General features: G+C 44.1%; 2 protein-coding genes across 3 annotated transcripts in view; one reads left to right on the top strand and one right to left on the bottom strand.

The window, feature by feature from the left end:
* The window catches only part of FARSB (phenylalanyl-tRNA synthetase subunit beta), a 38,427-nt gene extending 31,576 nt beyond the window's left edge, over positions 1 to 6,851 (top strand). Inside the window, exon 17 of the mRNA XM_071566443.1 lies at positions 6,572 to 6,851. Coding sequence (XP_071422544.1) covers positions 6,572 to 6,723 — 152 coding nt within the window. The 3' untranslated portion in view covers positions 6,724 to 6,851. The remainder of the gene's footprint in view (positions 1 to 6,571) is intronic.
* A 4,705-nt stretch (positions 6,852 to 11,556) lies between these two features.
* SGPP2 (sphingosine-1-phosphate phosphatase 2) overlaps positions 11,557 to 19,726 on the bottom strand; it is a 37,360-nt gene continuing 29,190 nt past the window's right edge. For both annotated transcript variants that reach the window (XM_071566543.1, XM_071566544.1), the window contains exon 5: positions 11,557 to 15,084. In XM_071566543.1, coding sequence (XP_071422644.1) covers positions 14,542 to 15,084 — 543 coding nt within the window. In that variant the 3' untranslated portion in view covers positions 11,557 to 14,541. The remainder of the gene's footprint in view (positions 15,085 to 19,726) is intronic.

Below are 19,726 nucleotides of genomic sequence, written 5' to 3'. Positions count from 1 at the left end.
GAGTTTTTGTGTATGTAGTTTTTAAACAATCACCCTTGTACTCCAGGACTGAATAAAAGAAATGCTGTTACCCAGATCAGTGACCCAAAATGTCTGTGTTCCTTAGCCTTAGCATCCACCCAAGTATTACCCTTTATTAGGAAAGGCAGGAGCACAGTGATTTTACCCAGATGATCTTGAGTGTCTGAGACTGTTGCAATCCTGGGCAAATAAAGAGATTCGCCAAGCCTGTCACATTCTGAAATCACTTCCTGACATCCAACAATACCAAACACCCTTTGTTTTTACAGTAATAATGAAAAATTAATCTAGCTTATAGGATTGTATTATGAGATGGAAGAGTTAATTTTCCTCACACCTTCCCTGAGATACTAGTTCATAAAAACACAGCCATTGACTTAGTTGTAATATGAGAAAATTATTAATTGGCTGACAACTGCAGATTTGTGGATCATTCTCCATGTTCCCTAGTCTCATTGTCTGCTCAAGGACTCTAATAATCAACTCTATTTTTGGATATTCAGTGTACCAGTCCAGGTAAGTGACTGTCACTTTACCCTTTTCTGCTGTGCCCTGTATGAGGAGGCTTTTGAAAAGAAAAGGAGAAAATGAGTATTAAAGATGTCCTTGAGACAAGGGCATATTCATTCCCATCATACAGCTATTTCTTCTGTCATTTTTGTCAAGTGTGAATTACTTTCTCAAGGAGGGGAATTAAGGCCCACAACCTGACATTTGATTGTACTAATTTGAATTTCCTGACATGTCATTAGTTAGGTGTGATCTGGGGAGAGGCAGTTCTACTGGCACAGCTTTTGTCAGGATTCACTAACCTAGAGACTAAAGTTAACAAATATCCCACTGATCCCAAAGTATGGGGTTTTTTGGGCATGAGAATATAAGGGGGAAGAACTGCTGACAACGTGCAACTTGCAAGAACAATTGGTCTCTCAGCACGTTTCAAAAATCATGCAAGATTTGAGATGTCTGTGATTTTAAAAATCAGCTGAAGGTAAATATCCCATGGCACATACGAGTTTGAGGTTGCTGTTGCTTTGCATAAGGTTCTGAGAGCCTGACTGCACTGTGTACATGGGCAAGAAAAGGTGCCTTGTAAAATACTGCCTGCTCTGATAGTGTCCTCTGACTCTCCATTTGATTTTCATTTTCTGCCAAAAGAAAGAATTGGTCAAAAGTATGAAGAACCTGATCCTAAACTCAATATCTAACCTGACAAAACTAAACTCCATCCAGCATAGCCAAGTGACTAGGATGAGGTAGTGAAAGGACAGCTGGAGGAACTAAAGGAGAGGAGAATTAAGATGAAAGACTCCTGAGGCCAGATGAGCTCTGCTCGTTACCATCTTAAAGCTCCAGCTTCCAGTGTTCCTTCAAATTATACAGGAACAAACAAGTGGGTTTGAAGGCTTAGTGCAACTGTAGGTCTATAATACTACTTTAATCTATTCCTTTTTGAAAGGAAGGGAGAGTAAAAGGTAGAGAAAAGAAACTGTGCAAGGTGTTTGACAACAGAGAGTGCAGGGAACTCAGAGCTCTTTGAGGGTCAATTAGCCAGAAAATGTGCTAAAGACTACATGCTCTATTGGATTATTGGCCAAAGAATTACCCCAGAGCAATCAAAGTGGCCCTGTTGCCTGAATGCAGAAAGGCAATTACAGGTTTTGAGGACACGCTACAGAAGCTTTAATTAAAGATATTATTTCTACATCACTGAACATTGGAAATTAAATTCTTACTTGCAGCCATGAGAAGTAGCCTTTGTCTTTTCCTTGCGTGTAGTGTGTCAGTGTAAGACATGGCTGGCTTTGGCATCTCTTCTTTAGGAACACATATTGTATTTCACCCCTCCCGTTCTCCTAACTACCAATTATAGACCTGACATAATAAGAGGTGGATTTTCACTGCTAGACCTTCAGGCTTCCTCTGGCATTGTCTGGGTCTCAATCAGCAAGGACACTGCAATTTGACTAGATTTCAAGGTGAAGTTTATGAACTACTATTTCTGTGCAGAGCAGAAAAGATTTACATACCAAGGATGATAAATCTGTTATCCTTAAAACAGAAGGTATAGTAAACTACAATTTTTAAATGTATTTTGACTCTAAACAACCAACCAGACAGACCGAGGAGAGCAGCCTTTCAGTACAACTGCAGCAGCAGCAAACACAGTCCTTTCCTTGCACACCTGCCAAGAGTAAGGTCTCCAGGTGTGCTTTGGTGACTGCCTGACTAGTGCAAGCTTTCTTCAAGAAGACCATGCTCTTCACAACCATACTGTTCTTGATGATACTACAGACAGGGAGGACAGACTCTATGGTGAACTGCTCAAAAGCTTCAGGTCACAGCTGCTAACGATTCTGGGAATGTTCTTTTGTCATCAATGCTTTGTTGAAGCCTTAGAACACTGGCCTTCAGCTTATGGTGTGATTTATTCAAACAAGGTAACACTCACTGTGCATTTCTTTGCTGACTCCTCATCTGTGCAAGTGGCATAAGCACATGTCTTTCATGCAGTCACTAAAGGTTTTAGTTTGCTTCAGGAGTTGAAGTCACATAACACAGTACAAAACACAAGCTTTGCTAGAAATCTAAACCACCATTTCTATTTACTTGGTAATACAAGAAACACACAAACTAGGATTAAAAAGTTCTTACCTTTGTTTCCTGGTTATTTTGATGATCCCTCAGGTTTGCTGCTGCCCTGCTGTGTGAGTTGCTCAAGCCCTCCTGCATTCTGTGTATTGTCCTCAGCACAGCAAGATTCCTCTAGTTCAGGTCTCCTTTTGTGGTGGTGGTTGGTCCCTCAGTCCCTCCCATCAGCTACAAAATGCTTGTTTCTTTCTCCCCACCCTTTCTGCTCAGGTTTTTCATGTTTCTTCTGAGTTTTTTTTCTTTTTTTATGTGCTTCCCTTTCAGTGTCTGAATTTTTTAATCTGAAATTTATATTTCCTCCAAATTCTGGTGCAATGGCAGAGACACATGAAGCAACACTATCCTGTCCAGTGCATGAGCCAACTTCCTTCCCTTACTACCTGTATGGTCAAAGGAAGAGGAAGATGAGGAAGGCTTTAGATCCCCCATCCCATGTGAGATGCAGTCTGGAGGCCTTTTTGGCAGGCAGGAATATACTTTGAAGCATTCTGTAGTGCAGCCAATTATTATAATAATAGTTCCATTATTAACCAGAGTTCATAAACTCTCTGTAAACCTGTTCCTCAGCTCATGTTTCTTTGGTTCAAGAGCCAAGTGTTAGCTGGACAGATGGGGGCTCTAAAGCTTTTAACAGGTTCTTTCATTTTTATTTTCTTATTGTCTGATCTTTTCCAGTCACAAAATTATGCCCTGCAACTGCCATGTCTGCAAACCATTAGGCACACTGGTGGTGCCCTGTGAAGGAGCCAACATTTCAGGGTTAGCCTAACCAGAAATGGAGAGGTGGTTTGAAGGTCTTGATTTCTGTGCTTCAAGGACCGAAATGTTCCCCCTTCATATCAATTATGTATTTACCTCTTCACTGTCAGGAAGTGCAACAAAAAGTAACATCATAGTCCCTAGTTTCATACAGCATCAGTTGCTGTATGAGATGGAAAAATACTGCCAAACATCTACCCCAAAGCCTGGAGCAGTATATTTGGAGCACACTGAATGTATAGTTTTGTGGCAAAGGCTTCAGCCAAATCAACAGCTTGTCCCACACTCCTCCCATCTCCAGGTGGGGAGCCAGTCACCACCCCCCTTCTGGCAGTGGTGGTTCACTGATTCAGGTCACCTGTGCCATGTAGCTGTGCTGTAAGCTCGTGGCCAGAAGGGATAAATTTTATCTGTGTTGAGATTCCAGCTAACATAGTCTTCACTTTATGCCATAATCACTAAGCCATTTCATAGTTTTTTATATAGAAGCATGAACTGCTGTTAGTTTTCAAAATTTATCACAAATGCATATTATTTAGTTAAATCCAAGGAAACTTCTCCTGAAGTTAACCTTCTAGGAAAGGTCAGTAGTGGTGGATGTGAGGGTTGGGTAAGGCTTCAAGTCCCCCAGCCACTGTCAACCTTCTGCCTAATTTCTTACTGGGAGACCAACAGCTGGTAATGCCCAGATAGCAGAGCATTTCTTGTGCCTCAAAACATAACATTATTTCACACAATGGGAAGTGGCACAGAGCTGAGAAACTGCCCTTGATAGATTGACTGAGTGCACTATTATTGTAGATGCCATCAAATATCTACAACAAGTTTTAAAAACAGTTAAGTCACATGATACAGTTGACTCTAGATGTGCAAGGAGATAAAATAACTTTCCCAAGACTGCACACAAGGCACTCAGAAGAACAGACAAGTCAGAGTCACAGCTTTTTAACTGACCATATTGTCAGAGCTCTGTTTGACTATAAATTTATAGTGGGGTACTATGCCAACATTATTAACTTCTGCTTGGTTCTTGCTCTTGTGCCAGTTTAAACTTACAGTCTAGTTTCTAAAAGAATGTCACTATGTGTGCTGCTCACATCTTTGGGACAATACCAGCTTTATTCACAAATAGGAAAGCCTTTACCACCAACTAAAAGGGAACTTTATTTTTAGGTTATGTCTTCACCCACAATCTGCAGAGTGATATGTATGTATGGCATTTGTCTCTTTTCTAAATTTGTTTCATCAAGCTTTATTTTAACACTTTTGAATAGTGCAGTTTGGCCGTCCCAAGTGTCTGGCTGGAGTCACGTGCCAGTAACATCCAGGGTGAGATAATTTCACTGTTGTACATGCAGTGTAAGTAGTTGGTTTGTGCTTGTAGCCAAGACTGGAACTGGATAATTTAAAATATATGCTTCCGAGTATTTTTTAAAACAGCCTTTAAGTAATGTTACTGTGGTCATTTACTACTGCCATCAAATTTCACAAGGTAGCCAAAACTGAAGTAAACATTTAAGTTAATTTGCACTTGCAGCAACTTGGGCAAGAAAAAGACTTAATTGGTGTTCTTGTAGCTTCATGTTACAACTACAAACCTCATAGGAGACACTTCTTAAATGAATTATTTCCATTGGGGAGCTAACAGAGAATATATCTTATTAGTGATGACTGTCATGAAAATGTTCCTGAGGTTTGAGGTTCATTTGAACGTTTATTGCCTTTTTGAGTGGCTCCTTGTACACACAGTAAAGTGTCCTGAGCTGATCCTGAACCTTAAGTAGCATTTGGAGCAATCAGAGAGTAAGTTGCTGTTAGGAAATTCTTGTGATCGTTTTGCATGATGCAGAGGATGCTGAAGGGCTGAATGTCACGTCTGGAGCAGGAGTGGGAGCAGCTCCTGTCTTCACACTGGCACAGAAGCAAGTACGGCAGGGATGTCCCTTATCCCCACTGATGCAACCTCACACACCCTCAATAACTGTCTCCTGCTGGTAGAAGATGCTTTGTTGGATTTTAGCCTCTTAAGCTAAAGATGCAGAACAAGGGGTGAAGGCAGGGAAGCTGACTGGTCCCTGATGCTGTCCCTTCTGACCTGTTTAACTTCTGATTGGAAACTCAGTAAAAAGCCCTTTGTCTCTGCAAGGGCAGCAGCATTAAAAACATGGTGGAGGGAGGTTTCTGAGAAGGATCTGTAGGATGCAGTAGCCTTGTTTCATCCTCTCCCCTTTCCTTCTTTGAGATCACAGCATCATCTGCAGCACTACTCACTGGGTACCCACACACTGTGCCTTGCTTCCACACACTTGTTCTGAAAGAGGTGGTTTCAGAAGGAGCAACTTGCTAGTTTGGTTTAGGTTTGTCTTTTGAAGGGTTATCATGTAAAAATGCCACTCAGACCAAAAAAATGCAAGTGTACCTGCTATAGACAGGCTTGAACATATTGCTGGTATAGCCACCATGCACAGGGAAATTCCCAGGTGGAAGGGCTTTCAATGAAAAAGTCTGCACAGCTCCTCCAGGTTCTTGACGGCAAATTCAACTACTAATTTTAAAACCTCCAAATAACATTTAAAACCTGGCACTTGGTTTGAGGTAAGAGGAAGATGATGTTCAGCTTCCATTGACTTGTTCATTGTTTCACAGTCGTACAGTGTATAGGAAACTGCCTAAATGCTCTTCTCCGGATGAGGAATGTAGGTTGTTTCTAATTACGTGACATATAATCAACGATGACATGCCTACTTACCCTTTAGATGACAGCAAGCTTTATTTCCTTCAACAGACGAAGGTGGAAAACATTCAGGTGTTAAATAGCGTAAAGGCTGCAGAAGTTCCTTATTTCAGTAGCCTTTGGACTCAAGGACTGAACTGTGCTAATTTCTATTGCAGGAGCAACTTAGTCAAAACAACGAATATGAAAAATGCCGAAGCTTTGGGGTTCACATTTTATTTTTAACTCACTGTTTTCTTATTCCCTATCAATCATGACAACTGTTAATGCAAGAAAGTGAGAGCCCCTTCTTAGCATCTCAGCACAGAGAACAGTTTAATACTGAGAGCTTTGTTCTGCACATTAAATGCCTATTGACTTCTCTGGCCCAAAGAAATATTGATTTTTCTCTGACTTTCTTTACAGGCTCTGCTTTCTTTCCTGGTCGCTGTGCTGAGGTCTTTGCCAAAGGTCAAAGCATTGGGAAACTTGGAGTCCTACACCCTGATGTTATCACCAAGTTTGAGCTCACCATGCCATGCTCAGCCCTAGAGATCAATATTGAGCCCTTCGTGTGAAGACATGACTTTTATTCTCCAACAGCCATCCACTGTCACATGCAGCACCCTCTGCTCTTTTGTCTTCCTCCCAGGGGATATCCGCTTATGCTTTTATGTTCCAATAAACTAGAAAAACAGACCCTGTCTCCCTGAGTAAATGTGTTCCTTACAGTGAATCTGGCTGGCTTCTGCAGGGAAGGAATGTGGCATCTCAGACGAGGCTGTGCCCTCACTGTTTTTAAAGGGCAAGGAGGAAGAAATAAGTTGAATCAAAGCCCAGGGTTTTACAAAAGAAATGTAATGGCAGAGCACATGATTACTTTTCAAAATCAGAAATGTTCCACAGACACAGCTTCATACTGTAACTGATTATGGCTGCATAACAGGAATCTCATTCTTTTCTTATTGCATGAAATAAGATAATTGATTAGAGCAAATGTTGAGTGAATGTGAGCAGAACTAAGGAGTTGAGCTTTTATGCTGTACGGTTGTCATGTGCTCATCAATGGCTGGGGGAGGAAAACAAACTTGTTTCATGAAAACCAGAGGTATTTTGTAAGCAAGATGTGTGTAATATCTGCTCCCCTGCCCCAGACATAACTGTTGATCCTTTATCATTCTAAATTCAGAAAGGAGAAGGGGTGGAATTAAATTTTTTCATGGTTGATGTAAGCCTAGCAGTTTTTGAAGCTCCAAACCAAATTGGGGAAGCGCATTTAAGAACATATGCCAGTGCTCTTTTGCATGGGGAGCAGAGCACTATCAAAGCCTTTGTCCAGCTGGGGCTGGCATGTGTGTCTGCAGAAGTCAGCGTGGGCCTGCTGCACTCACACCCTGCCGGTGGCTTTCTGGACCCCAGCTGTGCAGGGACCATGCAGCTTTGGGATAGGATTACTTTTCTTGAAGTTTTGTCCCTTCCAATACATGAGAACCTCTCATGGGTCAGGCTTTTTTCCTTCTAGGTGGCTTTCTGGCAGCAGTTATGCCACAGCCTGGTACACTGTGCCTCTGCTCTCTGGGAAACTGAGAAGCTCCATCTTGCACAGGGATGCCCAATTCGGCCTTTCTGCAGGAATGTCACCAAGTGGGTGGTCAGCTCAGTATGTTGAAGCAGCTCTCTACTGGCTGGCTTGTGGAGCTGACTGTCCCTTCTAGGCAATAGTATAACAATTGCCAAAGTTGCAGGCTAACAATAGCCAGTATTTTATGTTAGGACTATAGGCTATGGCTCATTTCCATTGTGAGAGCCAGATAGCCCCTGATCCCAGGAAGACACTGTCCAAAAGTGGACATGTGGGAGGTACTGGGGAAGGGTGTTACAATGACTGCCTCACTGAGCAGAGAGATACGCAATGGCGAGCTCACAGTTTTACAAGCTGCATGTCTGCACAGACCCCTATCCCTGGACCCACAAGGGCTTTTGTGGCAGCCCCATCAGTAATCTTAACAGGTGGGAGGGCAACAGGCAAGGCTTTTTGGTGCAAGTGTTCATCCAGTATGAAAAATTCACTACAGTTACCCATCTGGAAACACTACGGTTCCCCTCAGATGGAAGTGTAGATTTTAATTATCTCTGCATGACAGACGTGAAATGAGAATATAGCTATTGCCATACGTTGCACGACTGACTCCAGTGCCCACGGAGAGTGAGAAAACTGCAGTTCACATTTTAAATCTCCCAAGGGATTAGCCAGCTTGCCATTTGCGGGATATATCTCTCTGTGGTGCCTACACGACTGTAACCAAGCAAGCTCGCAGTGTGGGAAGCAATCTGTAACGCAGATGGTAAGTATTAACCCCCCATGTTTATTGGTGTGTCATGCACGGGGATTAGAACGACAATAAGGCAGATTTGCATTGCAGCAGAGGGCAGGCATATTTGCGTGCACTAAATATATTTCTCTACACAAGATTTTCTTACTCTGGGTGTCCCAATTCTCCTGTGAATTTACTGTCCTTTGAGTGTAAAGAAGAGATTAGGCTGGGACTGAGGGCTTGAGCTGCAGTGGCATGTGTTGTGAGGCTTTTAGGGATCACTTTCTCATTTGCCCATACATTGGAAGCTAAGTGCTCCAGGAATGGGACACTAGCTCTGTCCCAGGTAAATACCATTTTTTGCTAAAAGTAGAGGATGGGAATTGAGATTAAAAAAACCCCTTTGGACACCCAGCCCCCCACCTCCAGCTAACTGTGGTGCCAGCAGCCTTGCTGGGGCTGCTGTAGCAATGAAATTCAAGCTTTGCTGTAGTGCTGTGCTCAGGATTAGCCATGATTCCTGATGAGTGGGGCACTTCATATAAGTCTGGTGTATTTATTGCAAGCCTTTGTCTTTCATAGCTCCAAGCCAATTATCTGGTATTTACAGCCTACTCGTAGCTGTATGGAGAACTGGAGAGAGCTATCACCCAGCTTCGTGCTAGAGCAAGCTACTGTGAACATTGAAATTTGCTTTTATCCTTTTCTGTAGCCAAAGTCTCTGGCAAAGGAAATGTTGTCTACTGCAGGTGGTGACTTCTGAGCAAATTTTTAACAACTTTTGAACTTGGATTTTCCTTTTAAAGAAGAGTTGGACACTACTGGTCCCCAATTATGGATTACTTTTGGCCTGCTCCTGTTGCCTGTGGGTACTGCGTCATCCCCAGGGATCTGAACATGAGCACAAATGATTGGAGAGCTGGTGACAGAGAGGTCAAAGCTGTTTTAGTGTGCTGTCTAGGGGACTGCTGGGTGCAATTCTGCTGGACATGAGCACTGACCTCTGGGTTTGTCCTTGCTGTGCTTTGGTGCTGCAAAGGTGATTTTCCAAAGAGCAGAACCCTGAGACAGCCTGGCTGCAGCTCCTGGCACAGCCGCCATTGCACAAGAGTGCTTATGTAAAGGTGACGCTCGGGACTGTTTCCATCTCCAGGCTGGCAGCACTTGCTTGCAATTTAAATCATTCTTGGCTCAGCAGGTGAGTATGGTGTAGACCGAGCAAAAGCACAGGGCACTGCCAGAAGGCTGCTGTGGGGATCATGGCCTCTCACATGACACCTCTGACCGCCTGATGACCCTGAAACTGAGAAACCCAGCCTGGTGTGAGGGCAGGCGGGCAAGCAAGGCGGCAGCAGGGTGGCAGTGGGACAGTGGGTGCTGGCCAGCACTGCCAGCCCAACAGCCCCAGGCAGACAGCAGGGGAAGTGATGCGCTCCAACAGGAGCTGGAGCTGGCAGCAAGCGAGGCCCTTGCTTTACACACGTTTTTGCGAATGTGTGAGATCCCACACGCTGCCGAGCAGCACTTCCACCCTGTTCAGAGGGCTACTCAGTTTTCCAGACTTCTACTCATAGCACAGATTTAGAAGGGTCAAAACTGAAACTGAGACCATTTTATTTTCCCCTAAATTACACCACCTGTATCCAGAAAAGCAGGGCACAAACTTGCTTGCAATTTTGCATAGGAATTTGGGTGGATTAGGAGACTGAGGTCATGGCAAAGTTACTGCAAAAATTCAGTGCTTGCTGCTGTGGTTTTTAATCCCTGGCAAAAGGTGCAATACCATTTAGCTGCTGACATAGTAGCTGGTTCCACACTGGGGGACCAGCACAGAGAGGCCCCACAAGAGGAGGAAGGCTAGGATGACACCACACACCCAGAAAGTGATTTGCAAAGTGAACATTTCAGCAGGCAGCCTCAAGGCAGGGCAGAAGGGACTAAGCTAAGGGTGAGGAACCTGCTACATCCCTCTCAAAAGCATAACAAAGGAAACTTAGATTGTCTTGCACCACCTCTCCAGGTGTAGGCAGCTACAAGGTGGAGAGCTGTAGCACTGGACCAGGATGGACAGGACAGGACAGTACTGAGAAGTCAACAGCCCAGGCTCCAAGGCTGATGCTCTACAAGTTACCTCCTACCCCATTCACACAAACAGTTTTAATCTAAAATCTGAGCATGCCTACTCAAGAGGATTCAGCTGATGTCTTTGTATTGCTGAGTACAGGACATGACTGGCAAACCCACCACAAAACCTCATTTTCTGCCACTACACTGGAAATGCAGGGATAAAGGAGTGCGGTGCATTTCCACAGACAGCAACAAGGACCTGGTCCTTCGGGTTAATGAAATACAGAAAGGGTGATGTATCTTACCTTGTTAGAGAATTTGCCTCTCCCCAGGCCTTGCAGGAATGGCTGCAGTCCTGTGAACAATCCCAGGGACAGACTCAGCACAGAGCCCAGCTAAAAGCTGTGCCTGGCCCAGGTGGCCCAGGGATGCTGCAGAAATTGGGCTCACCCCAATCAGCTGTGGGCACTTAGAGCCCAGGGCCATGCCACTTCTAGGCAGAATGTCCTCACTGATGTTGACGGGAGGGCACAACCCTACCTGATTTCAAATAAACACACTTGGCCACAAAACCTTGTTAGGCTGCTCAATGAATGCAAAATACCCTGCAGTTCATGGGGTGTCAAAATATAATTGCACATTAATTTAAATTGGCTTCCAATTAACTGTTTAGTCTATTTGCGGTAGATATTGCAGGCGAAGGAGATTCCACTTCCCAAACGTCCCTCATCACTAAGGACAGGCAACTCATTCACTTCCATTTGCAGAGATTACAACAAATAGTTGTTAGTAGATCAGCAAACTGGTTTTTTTATGTTTTAAAAAAAGCAGGATCTTGCTGGATGACCCAAAGCTCACAGCTGGATTGAACAGGAGACAAGGACCCACAAGTGGGACAGACAGGACAGCTGATGCATGAGAGATGCATGGTTGCACTTGGGAATTTCTTTAAGCTGGGACTCATTTCCCTTACATCAGTCATTTCCCAGTAGCAATAAAGGACATAAAATGAACAGACAAACACCAAACTCTGCAAAATAGGTGTATTTTAAAATTGCAACCAAATACAGTTTGCATTTAATGCATGAATCACATGCAGATGAATACTATAAAAATACCTGGGCAGCATTTATATATAATTTATAAAATCTTTGTAGCACAAAACAGCCATGAATCAGAACAGAAATTTTACACATAAAGCCGCATGAACGTCCCTGTCAAACTGTGCCTTTCTTGGGACTGATTCCACCCCTCAGCTTAAAACACTCAGCTTGCTGCCAGGTTTTTTCCCAGTTTTGGTCCCATCCACAGTGATGTGGCCCCTCCAAAGGGTTCCAGCTCTGCACTGCAGCTGTACGTCACACAGCACTCTTAACACAAGGGGTTTTGGAGGTGTTTTAAAGCCTGGTGGCAGCACTTCTGTGATGTGTGGGAGGGACAGAGGCTAAGGATTGAACCTCACAGCTTTGGTGGCTGGAGTCGAGCACTCACCCAAGGGCAAGTGTGAGTAGGCATGTGCCCTGCTGAAAGGCTCGCTGAAGCTGTTTGCATGCACATGTGAAGTCCACACAACCTGATATAAAACAGTTTACCCACAGCCTGAGCAAATCTAAAAATTACAATTTCTGCCCGCATTTCTTCTGGAGACTGCCAACATGGGTTTAAAGTGGCACAGCCCTTTCCTATGTGTGCCTCCTGCTCCTCAGACAGAACAACAGGTACAGTTTTGGAACTTGATTGTTTATCCAAGCAGTCAACTGATGGCAAGGAACCTCCTTTACATTCTTCAGGTTCATTTTTCTTGCAGCCAGGAAGACAAGCGCACATGGTTAAAAAGCTGGCTCTCACTGTACATTCTGCCAGGACAGGCACGAGGGCCATGCTGGAAGCTCTGCAGCGACAGCATGGGGCATTTTTCTAGCCAAGCAGACCACATTCACTGCTCTATTTCTCAAAAGCTCATTGGTCCAACAGCTGATATACATTTTTCTAAATAAGCAGCCTGAGTTATAAGAACAATGACCCTCCCCTGAACACTCCTTACCAGCTATTCTACAAGTGTACACACATCATTGCAGGGTGCATGGAAGGCCAAGTGTAGTGCTGTGCAGCACCAGAAAATGATGGCATCTTATCATTGCCACATGTTGCAGTCACCAGAGTCACTACTTAGCTCCTTCCACAACGCAGTTTCTGAACACTACTCGTCATCCCTGTGCAACAGAAGGACTTTTCCCTGTCCCTTAGGGATGCTAAATCAGAGTTAAACAGTTTGAACACAGTTGAACACAAACCTCAGTGCTGAAGTAATAACTCTTTTCAGTTGTATGTAGGCAAAGGATCTTTCAGTTGAGGCTTTCTTATTAATATCCAAGATAAATTTGTTACAAATCACATAAAATATTTTGTGTTAGGTTTTCCTTTTGGTTTATGGGGTTTTCGTGGGTTTTTTGTTGTTGTTGTTGTTGTTGTTGTTTTTGTGGGGTTTTTTAATTGTAATGGGTGAAACCGTCCAAACAGAACTACCCAGCTCTAGCAATGCCATCAGAGGACACTCTTAGCTCTGCCCAATAATGGCACTTCACTCTTGGCTGGTTGCCTCTTTCCCCACACCACCAGCTGCTTGCTCCCCATGCCTCAAACCTGATCCCTTCCTTGGCTTGCTCTACTGCTTCAGCAGGACCTGCCTCACAGCCAGGCAGGCAGAGGCACAGTAATGCTCCCCAACACCCCTGACCCCATGGCTGCTGCCACTCTGGAAGGGATTTTGGCTTTGTGCTTGTTTTCTTTAGTCACCTGGGCCAAGGGTCTCTAGTTATGGAACACAGTGGGAGCAACAATGTCTAACCTGAAGTTACCTGTCTATACACAGTAATTCCCATGACTCCTGCAAGTCAGGAAGCTGGGGTTTGTGTGGCAAGTTCATGGTAGTGAGGGACTACAATAGTGGCTTCTCTGAAAAGGTGCCAGAAGCTTCTCCTGTGTCCAAGAGAACCAATGCCAGCCAGCTCTAAGACAAATCTACTGCTGGACAAGACTAAGCCCCTCAGCAACAGTGGCAGCGCCTTTGGCATAACAGTTAATAAGGGGGAAAAAAGCCTGTGCAACCACAGCCAGAGAGAAGAGTGGACACGTGGGAGAGGAACAACTCTGCAGACACCAAGATCACTGAAGGAGTGAAAGATACTCTGGGTGCCAGAGTAGAGACTTCCCTGCAGCCTGTGGTGCAGACCACATGAGTCAGCTGTCACCCTGAAGCCCATGGAGGGTCCATAGTGGGGCAGAGACCCAGCTGCAGCTTGTGCAGACCCCACATGGAAGCAGGGGTATGTAACCCTATGGGAAGCTGACACTGGAGCAGGCTCCAGGCAGGACTTGTGACCACATGGGGGATCCATGCTGGAGCAATTAATAAAGAACTGTAGCTCAGGGGAAGGACTCATGCTGGAGCAGTTTTTGGAGGGCTGCCTCCGATGTGCATGACCCTATGCTGGAGGAGAGAAGGAGTGTAAGGAGTTCTACCCCTAAGGAGGAAGGAGCAGCAGAATTGACATGTAATGAACTGACCATAACCTCCATTCCCCATCCCCCTGTTGATGGTGGGTGGGAGGAGGTAGAGAATTCAGGAGTGAAGTTGAGCCTAGGATGAAGGGAGGGGTAGGAGGAAGGTGTTTTTATTATTTGGTTTTATTTCTCATTATCCTATTCTGGTTAGTTTGGTAATAAATTAAACTATTTTCCCCAAGTTGAGTCTGTTTTGCCTGTGACTTCAAATGCTAGGCAATCTTTCCCTGTCCTTATGTCAACCCTCGTTGTATTTTCTCTCCCCTGTCCAGCTGAGGAGGAGAGTGATAGAGCAGCTTTGGTGAGCAACTGGCATCCAGCCAGAATCAACCCACCATACCAGTGCAGAAAGGCACAAAACACTTTTTGGTCAAGTTACCAGCCTTGATGGAGTTCTCACAACTCTGAAGTGGTGGTGCCGCATGTCGCTTGGTAAGGAAGATGCTGCGCTCACTTCAGTCCTAACAGCTCGTGCAGCAGTGGGACAATCACGGTGGCAGTGAAGCCAACTGAGGAGTACGTGATAAACTTATAGGGCACTTCAACTTCCAGTCGTCTCCGGGCTTTCAGGTCTTGAATGGGAAACTTGTACTGACAACACAGCACACCAAGGACCACGCTCTTCATCAGCCAGCGTGTCAGTAGAACAACTAAGATCCCTACGAAGAACCTGGCAAGCACAACCACCATTTTACTGGGGATCAGAGGAAATCCAAGGTGAAAACTTTTGCTGGTGTAGGCTGGTGCAGTGTACTTGTTGTTTAACCAAAATCCCACTGTTGCTCCAGCTGCTGCTCCTAAGATAGTAGTGGTGTCTCCCCTGGTAGGGCTGTAATAGTCTAGTTTGGGGTAGTTGTAACATAAGACAAGAGGCACAACTATGGAAAGCAGTGGGCAGAAGGGACTAGTTAACAGCAAGTGATCTATCATGTCCCACGCAGGATACAAGATCATGAGTAGCACAGCCGAAATCAGTGCTCCGCCGATCACATCCTGTAAAGAAATCATGTTTAAGAACTTTGTGAGACCTGGAAGGTAAACCAGATATGTGAATGATGATACAAGACCAGTACTTGCAATGGTGGCTGCCCAGAAGCGGAGTAACACGTGACATCACAGTACTGGCACTATCTATGTTCAGGGACAACCTGAAGTCTGTGCTAAAAAACTGCCAACAATCCATGAACACAACCTTAGCCTTACGCATATGTATGTATCTCTAGACACATATTCTTCCCTTGAATAAGTGAGATTCTCCCCCTCCCCTGCTCTGATGTTTTCAGGGCACTATCCACCTACAAGCTCAATGGAAAAGGCATATGCACAGCTCCACCTCAGGAACAACTTCAAGGTAAGCTGCTTTCACACAAACCCTTCCCCTCCCATTATCCTACAAGCAATTTCATCACATCAGTAGGATTATCATTTGTTTCCTTTATAAATGGGAAGATACTGTCCGTCATAAGAGGCAAGCTCCCAGTCCAGTTACACAAGCTCCAGAGATGAAAAGTGCAGAGCTGCAGTGCGTGTGCAAGAGGCAGGCACTGCTGGGCAGGATTATATCAAGGAAAAATTTGTTGCCCAAGCCTCTGAAGTCCAGCTTTCAGTACAGCGCCTGAAGCAAGCACGTAGTTAAACCCTAATTTATTAACAGAGGCAAATAAGGTGTTTTGAGAACTTGATTGTTGTCAGCCACAAAGCTGGGAAAGGAGGCAGGAGGCACCCCCTAAAAAAAGACGTCTGTACGAGAGCAGCCAGATAAAAAGCAATAAAACAAGTTTCCTTGTGCTGCTCTCCTAGCATTGCTCAGAGGCAACAGTTAGCACTGGCCACAAAATGCACTCCAAAAGCTGAAGTTAGGCACAGACAGAAGTGTCCTGTTCTTAAGACTGTATCTTTTTCAATAAGTCATGACAGTTGACTACTACCATGCTTGGTCACAGTCTGAAAATGAATTATTTATGCAAACTTCACTCATAGTTAGGCAGGAATGAGGGGACTTTTCCTCAACAGAAATATTTAATGACATTCTGGTAAATGCATTACTCCAGTGTGGCTGAATTTCAGCTGCTTACAATTTCCAGGCAATAGATTCCCAGCACGTTTGGTTTTAAGCAGCTCCAAGAGCCATTTTGCATATTCCTAATACAAATTTCCACTTACATTTATTCCCTCATCCATAACATGAGGATAACCATGGAAACACACAGAGTTGTTCACAGATGTCTAGTATGTAAGCCATTAATAGGTATCAATAGTTCACAATAATTAATCTTTTCATATCAATTTTTGTATGATAAATTTACACATAAAGCAGGTTTGGGCCCAAAACTAAGTAACTGCCTCAACACAAAAGAGCTGGTGGCTGCTCTTTCTGATGCTCAGAAATCCCATCCCCACTCTATACCTCCAATTCCCACCCCGCTATTTGTCCACCAATTATTAGAAGAAAAAGTCCTTCTCAATACCCCTCCACAGGTGATCAAAGAGTGAACTCAAAAGCTGTTAATGTACTTTTCTATTCCAAATAACAAGATGTAACCAAACATTAACATTCCCTAACAAAGGCTATGCTAGATTTACCCAGCTGACTCCAGCAGTTCCCAACCCAGTTGCAGACAGTCTCTATTTACAAACCTGACTAAAATTTTCTGAATTTTATTATCCTCCCATTCAGCCTCAGTGTAGTAGCACAGCTCCTGCAGTTTTCAAGCAGGACCAAGATAACAGCTCAGCCCCTGACCAGTGGCTTATACCAGTGGTCTCCAAAGTGGGTGCACGAGGCAACTCATCAGGCTGGGGGCAAAGTGTGTTTGTGCACCACTAATAAGTAAAATAAAGTATATGTATTTTTTAAAAGTAGTGTTTATTTTATCCTTAGCTTACATTTTTCAAGTATATTTTGAGTATGTTTTATAAAAGTATGTATCAGTACAGTAGTACTTGTATATAAATAATAAGTAAATATATATATATATATACACACACAAGTATGGGGGGTCATATTCAAAATTATTTTACTGAACAAAAAAGTTTGGAGGCCAGTGGTTTATTTGGACTTTTTTTCCCCCTAACCACCAATATATGGGCTTATCATTTTGGAGACTCCTTACTAGAAGTTGCTGGAGAACTCAGGACACATCCAGCCATGGCCACCTGTGGTAACTCCCTTCAGTTCTAATGTGCGTGGGCAGGTTGATTTTTTTAACACCCAGAGGAGGAAGGTGACTTCCAGAACAACACTTTACAAAGACATTCAGCAGTGCAGAATTAATGATTTCCCTCCTAGCCTGTTAAACTAAGGAGATGGGAAGAGGAAGGAGGGATCTCATTTCTTCGAGAGACACTGCTGTTCTGGACTCTTCCTGCTGTGCCTCCAGGAGCAGGAGTTGAGTTTTTCTCGGAGGTGGAGCTGCTGTTAGCACTCCCAGGAAGCACATTCTTGCCTGCCCGCTTGTGTAAACAGATTAGCCTCTCACCAAGCCCACAATTATAAAGGAATTTTTAAATAAGGGCAGGCACGAATTTTGCTCAAGGTGCAGTACTACCAGCAAAGCTTGAAATCTCCCTTCCACCTGCTGGGATGCTCCAGCTTCCTCAGCACAGACAGATCCCTCACAGTGGCCATCTACATCCCCAAAAGCCTCCGCACTGCAGTGCAGCTCAGCCCTCGGCCTGCACAACACCAAACATCTTCCCCTCTTCAGAACCAGGGAGGCCTCTTTCCCATCGCTTTTACCTGGAGAGCTGTCAGTTTGCTACCCAAAGAACAGGCCACTGTGGGGTTTCTAACACTGCTTTGCTGTGCCCCAGGTTCATACAGAAAAACAACTGAGGCAAACATCCAGCATGGTAGCACTCAAGCATCTTCCCTGATATTGCTGATCAAAGCAAAAATCAAACTCTTCCCGATCTGTCTTGTACATGGTCACTTATTGCCTGAGTTCCCTTCATATTTTCTTTTAGTGTGAAACACCACCCAGCCATCTCAACAGAAATAACTTATTTGATTTCCACTTCTAAGGGTTACTTTATTTCACTCCCCAAGGACTGTACTACACAATGTGTAAAGTAATGTGTAAGCTTTGTTTGTTCATCAGCTTTAAAATAATTTCACAATTAATGGTAGTGTTTAAAAACCTGCAATACAGGACAGCAAAGGGGCAGGGTGGAGGCTCCCGAACACCCCTCCTGTGGGAGGTGTAATCAGCAATAAATGTATCAACCCTAAATCAGTATATCTCAGGGAGAAAAAACAATTGACTTTGTTTACAGAAACAACTTTCAGGTTTCTTTTTGGTCATAAAAAGTGACCTTTTGACTCCTCCCTATACACTGCCCACAATGCTGGCCAGCATAGGGCATTATTGCCTGTAACTCAGGGCAGCTGCAGCACCAGTGAGGATCTCACCACGTCAGCTGTGGTTCTGGAGGGACAGCCTTCGGCAGCTGAGGTAGGAAAACTTGTTCACTGCACTGAAGCAAGGACCAAAAACTGAATGAATGTTTTAAGATGGAAAGTAAAGGGCTATTTTCTAAAACGCAATTCTCTGGTGAAAAAGGCTAACAAGAACAGCCACCAGTTCTATTGTCTCCAATTGCTTTTTGTTCCTTAAAAATAACTCCTAAAAAGTTACAGATTCACTGTTTCAAAATGTGTCCAAATTTTTGCTTTTCCCTTTCCAGGTAAATCCAGATTCCCCTCTGCCAGGTCTTCAGATTCTATCATTTAAGACCTAAAAGAAATGACCCTGCCTTTCCCCTGCTTGAGGTGGTGGAGGTGGGTTGATGTAACTGAATTACCTCCAAGCAGTGCAAGTACATTGCTGTCATCCCATTCTCTGGCTGGGTGATGCTCTCCCAGTAACAGCCCAGGCCATGAGTGTTTATTCCCCTTTCCCTAAGCATAGTATTCATTCTGGTACAGCTATAATGATGCAGATACCTCTCATACCAGCTTACTGCCTCTTCAGGTCTTTAATGGTACATCTCTTCTACTGACATGACTGTACTTTCTGAGACCACTCCTGATTCAAAAGCAAGACCAGTAGCACTGAAATTCAGATTGATTTGTAGAGCTGAGACTACAGAAGATGAACTTCTGCACTGGAGCTGCAGCAAAGCACAGTGCAACCCTCCTTGTCGCTTCTGGTTCCTCAAACAGGAAAAATTCAGTTACAGCAAGTTGGTGGATACATGTTACCCATTCATTTACCACACTAAAATACTCTGATGGTTAATACATAATTATATCTTTTGTATTACAGCTTCAGTCAAAATTCCAGAGGTTCTTTCAGCTGATGGCTTGGCTCAGCAGCTGCTGTGCCTCAGCCCTGTGGCATCACACAGAGTTCAGGGTGGGAGCCATCCCTCAAAGTGTGGGAAATGGCTCTGAACTGCACTTCTTTCCCCCCAAAGAACCAGTCACTGCAGGTGGGATGCCAGAACCAATCCTTGTGGGTGGCATGCTGCTGCAGAGAGAGGAGTGCATTTGGCCATCTGTGATCAATGGATACATATGGGATGAAGACTCCAGGAAGGTATATTTGCCCTTTTGAAAGGCAAAATTCCTCTCACTTTTACTAAGAAGCTTTTTTAAAAATTATTTTAAAGCCCTTTTCTACCATGCCAAAAG

The sequence above is a fragment of the Pithys albifrons genome, chromosome 11, assembly GCF_047495875.1.
Source record: "Pithys albifrons albifrons isolate INPA30051 chromosome 11, PitAlb_v1, whole genome shotgun sequence".
Lineage (NCBI taxonomy): Eukaryota > Metazoa > Chordata > Aves > Passeriformes > Thamnophilidae > Pithys > Pithys albifrons.
The sequence above is the reverse complement of the archived record's forward strand: the minus strand, read 5'-3'. Positions and strand labels throughout refer to the sequence as shown.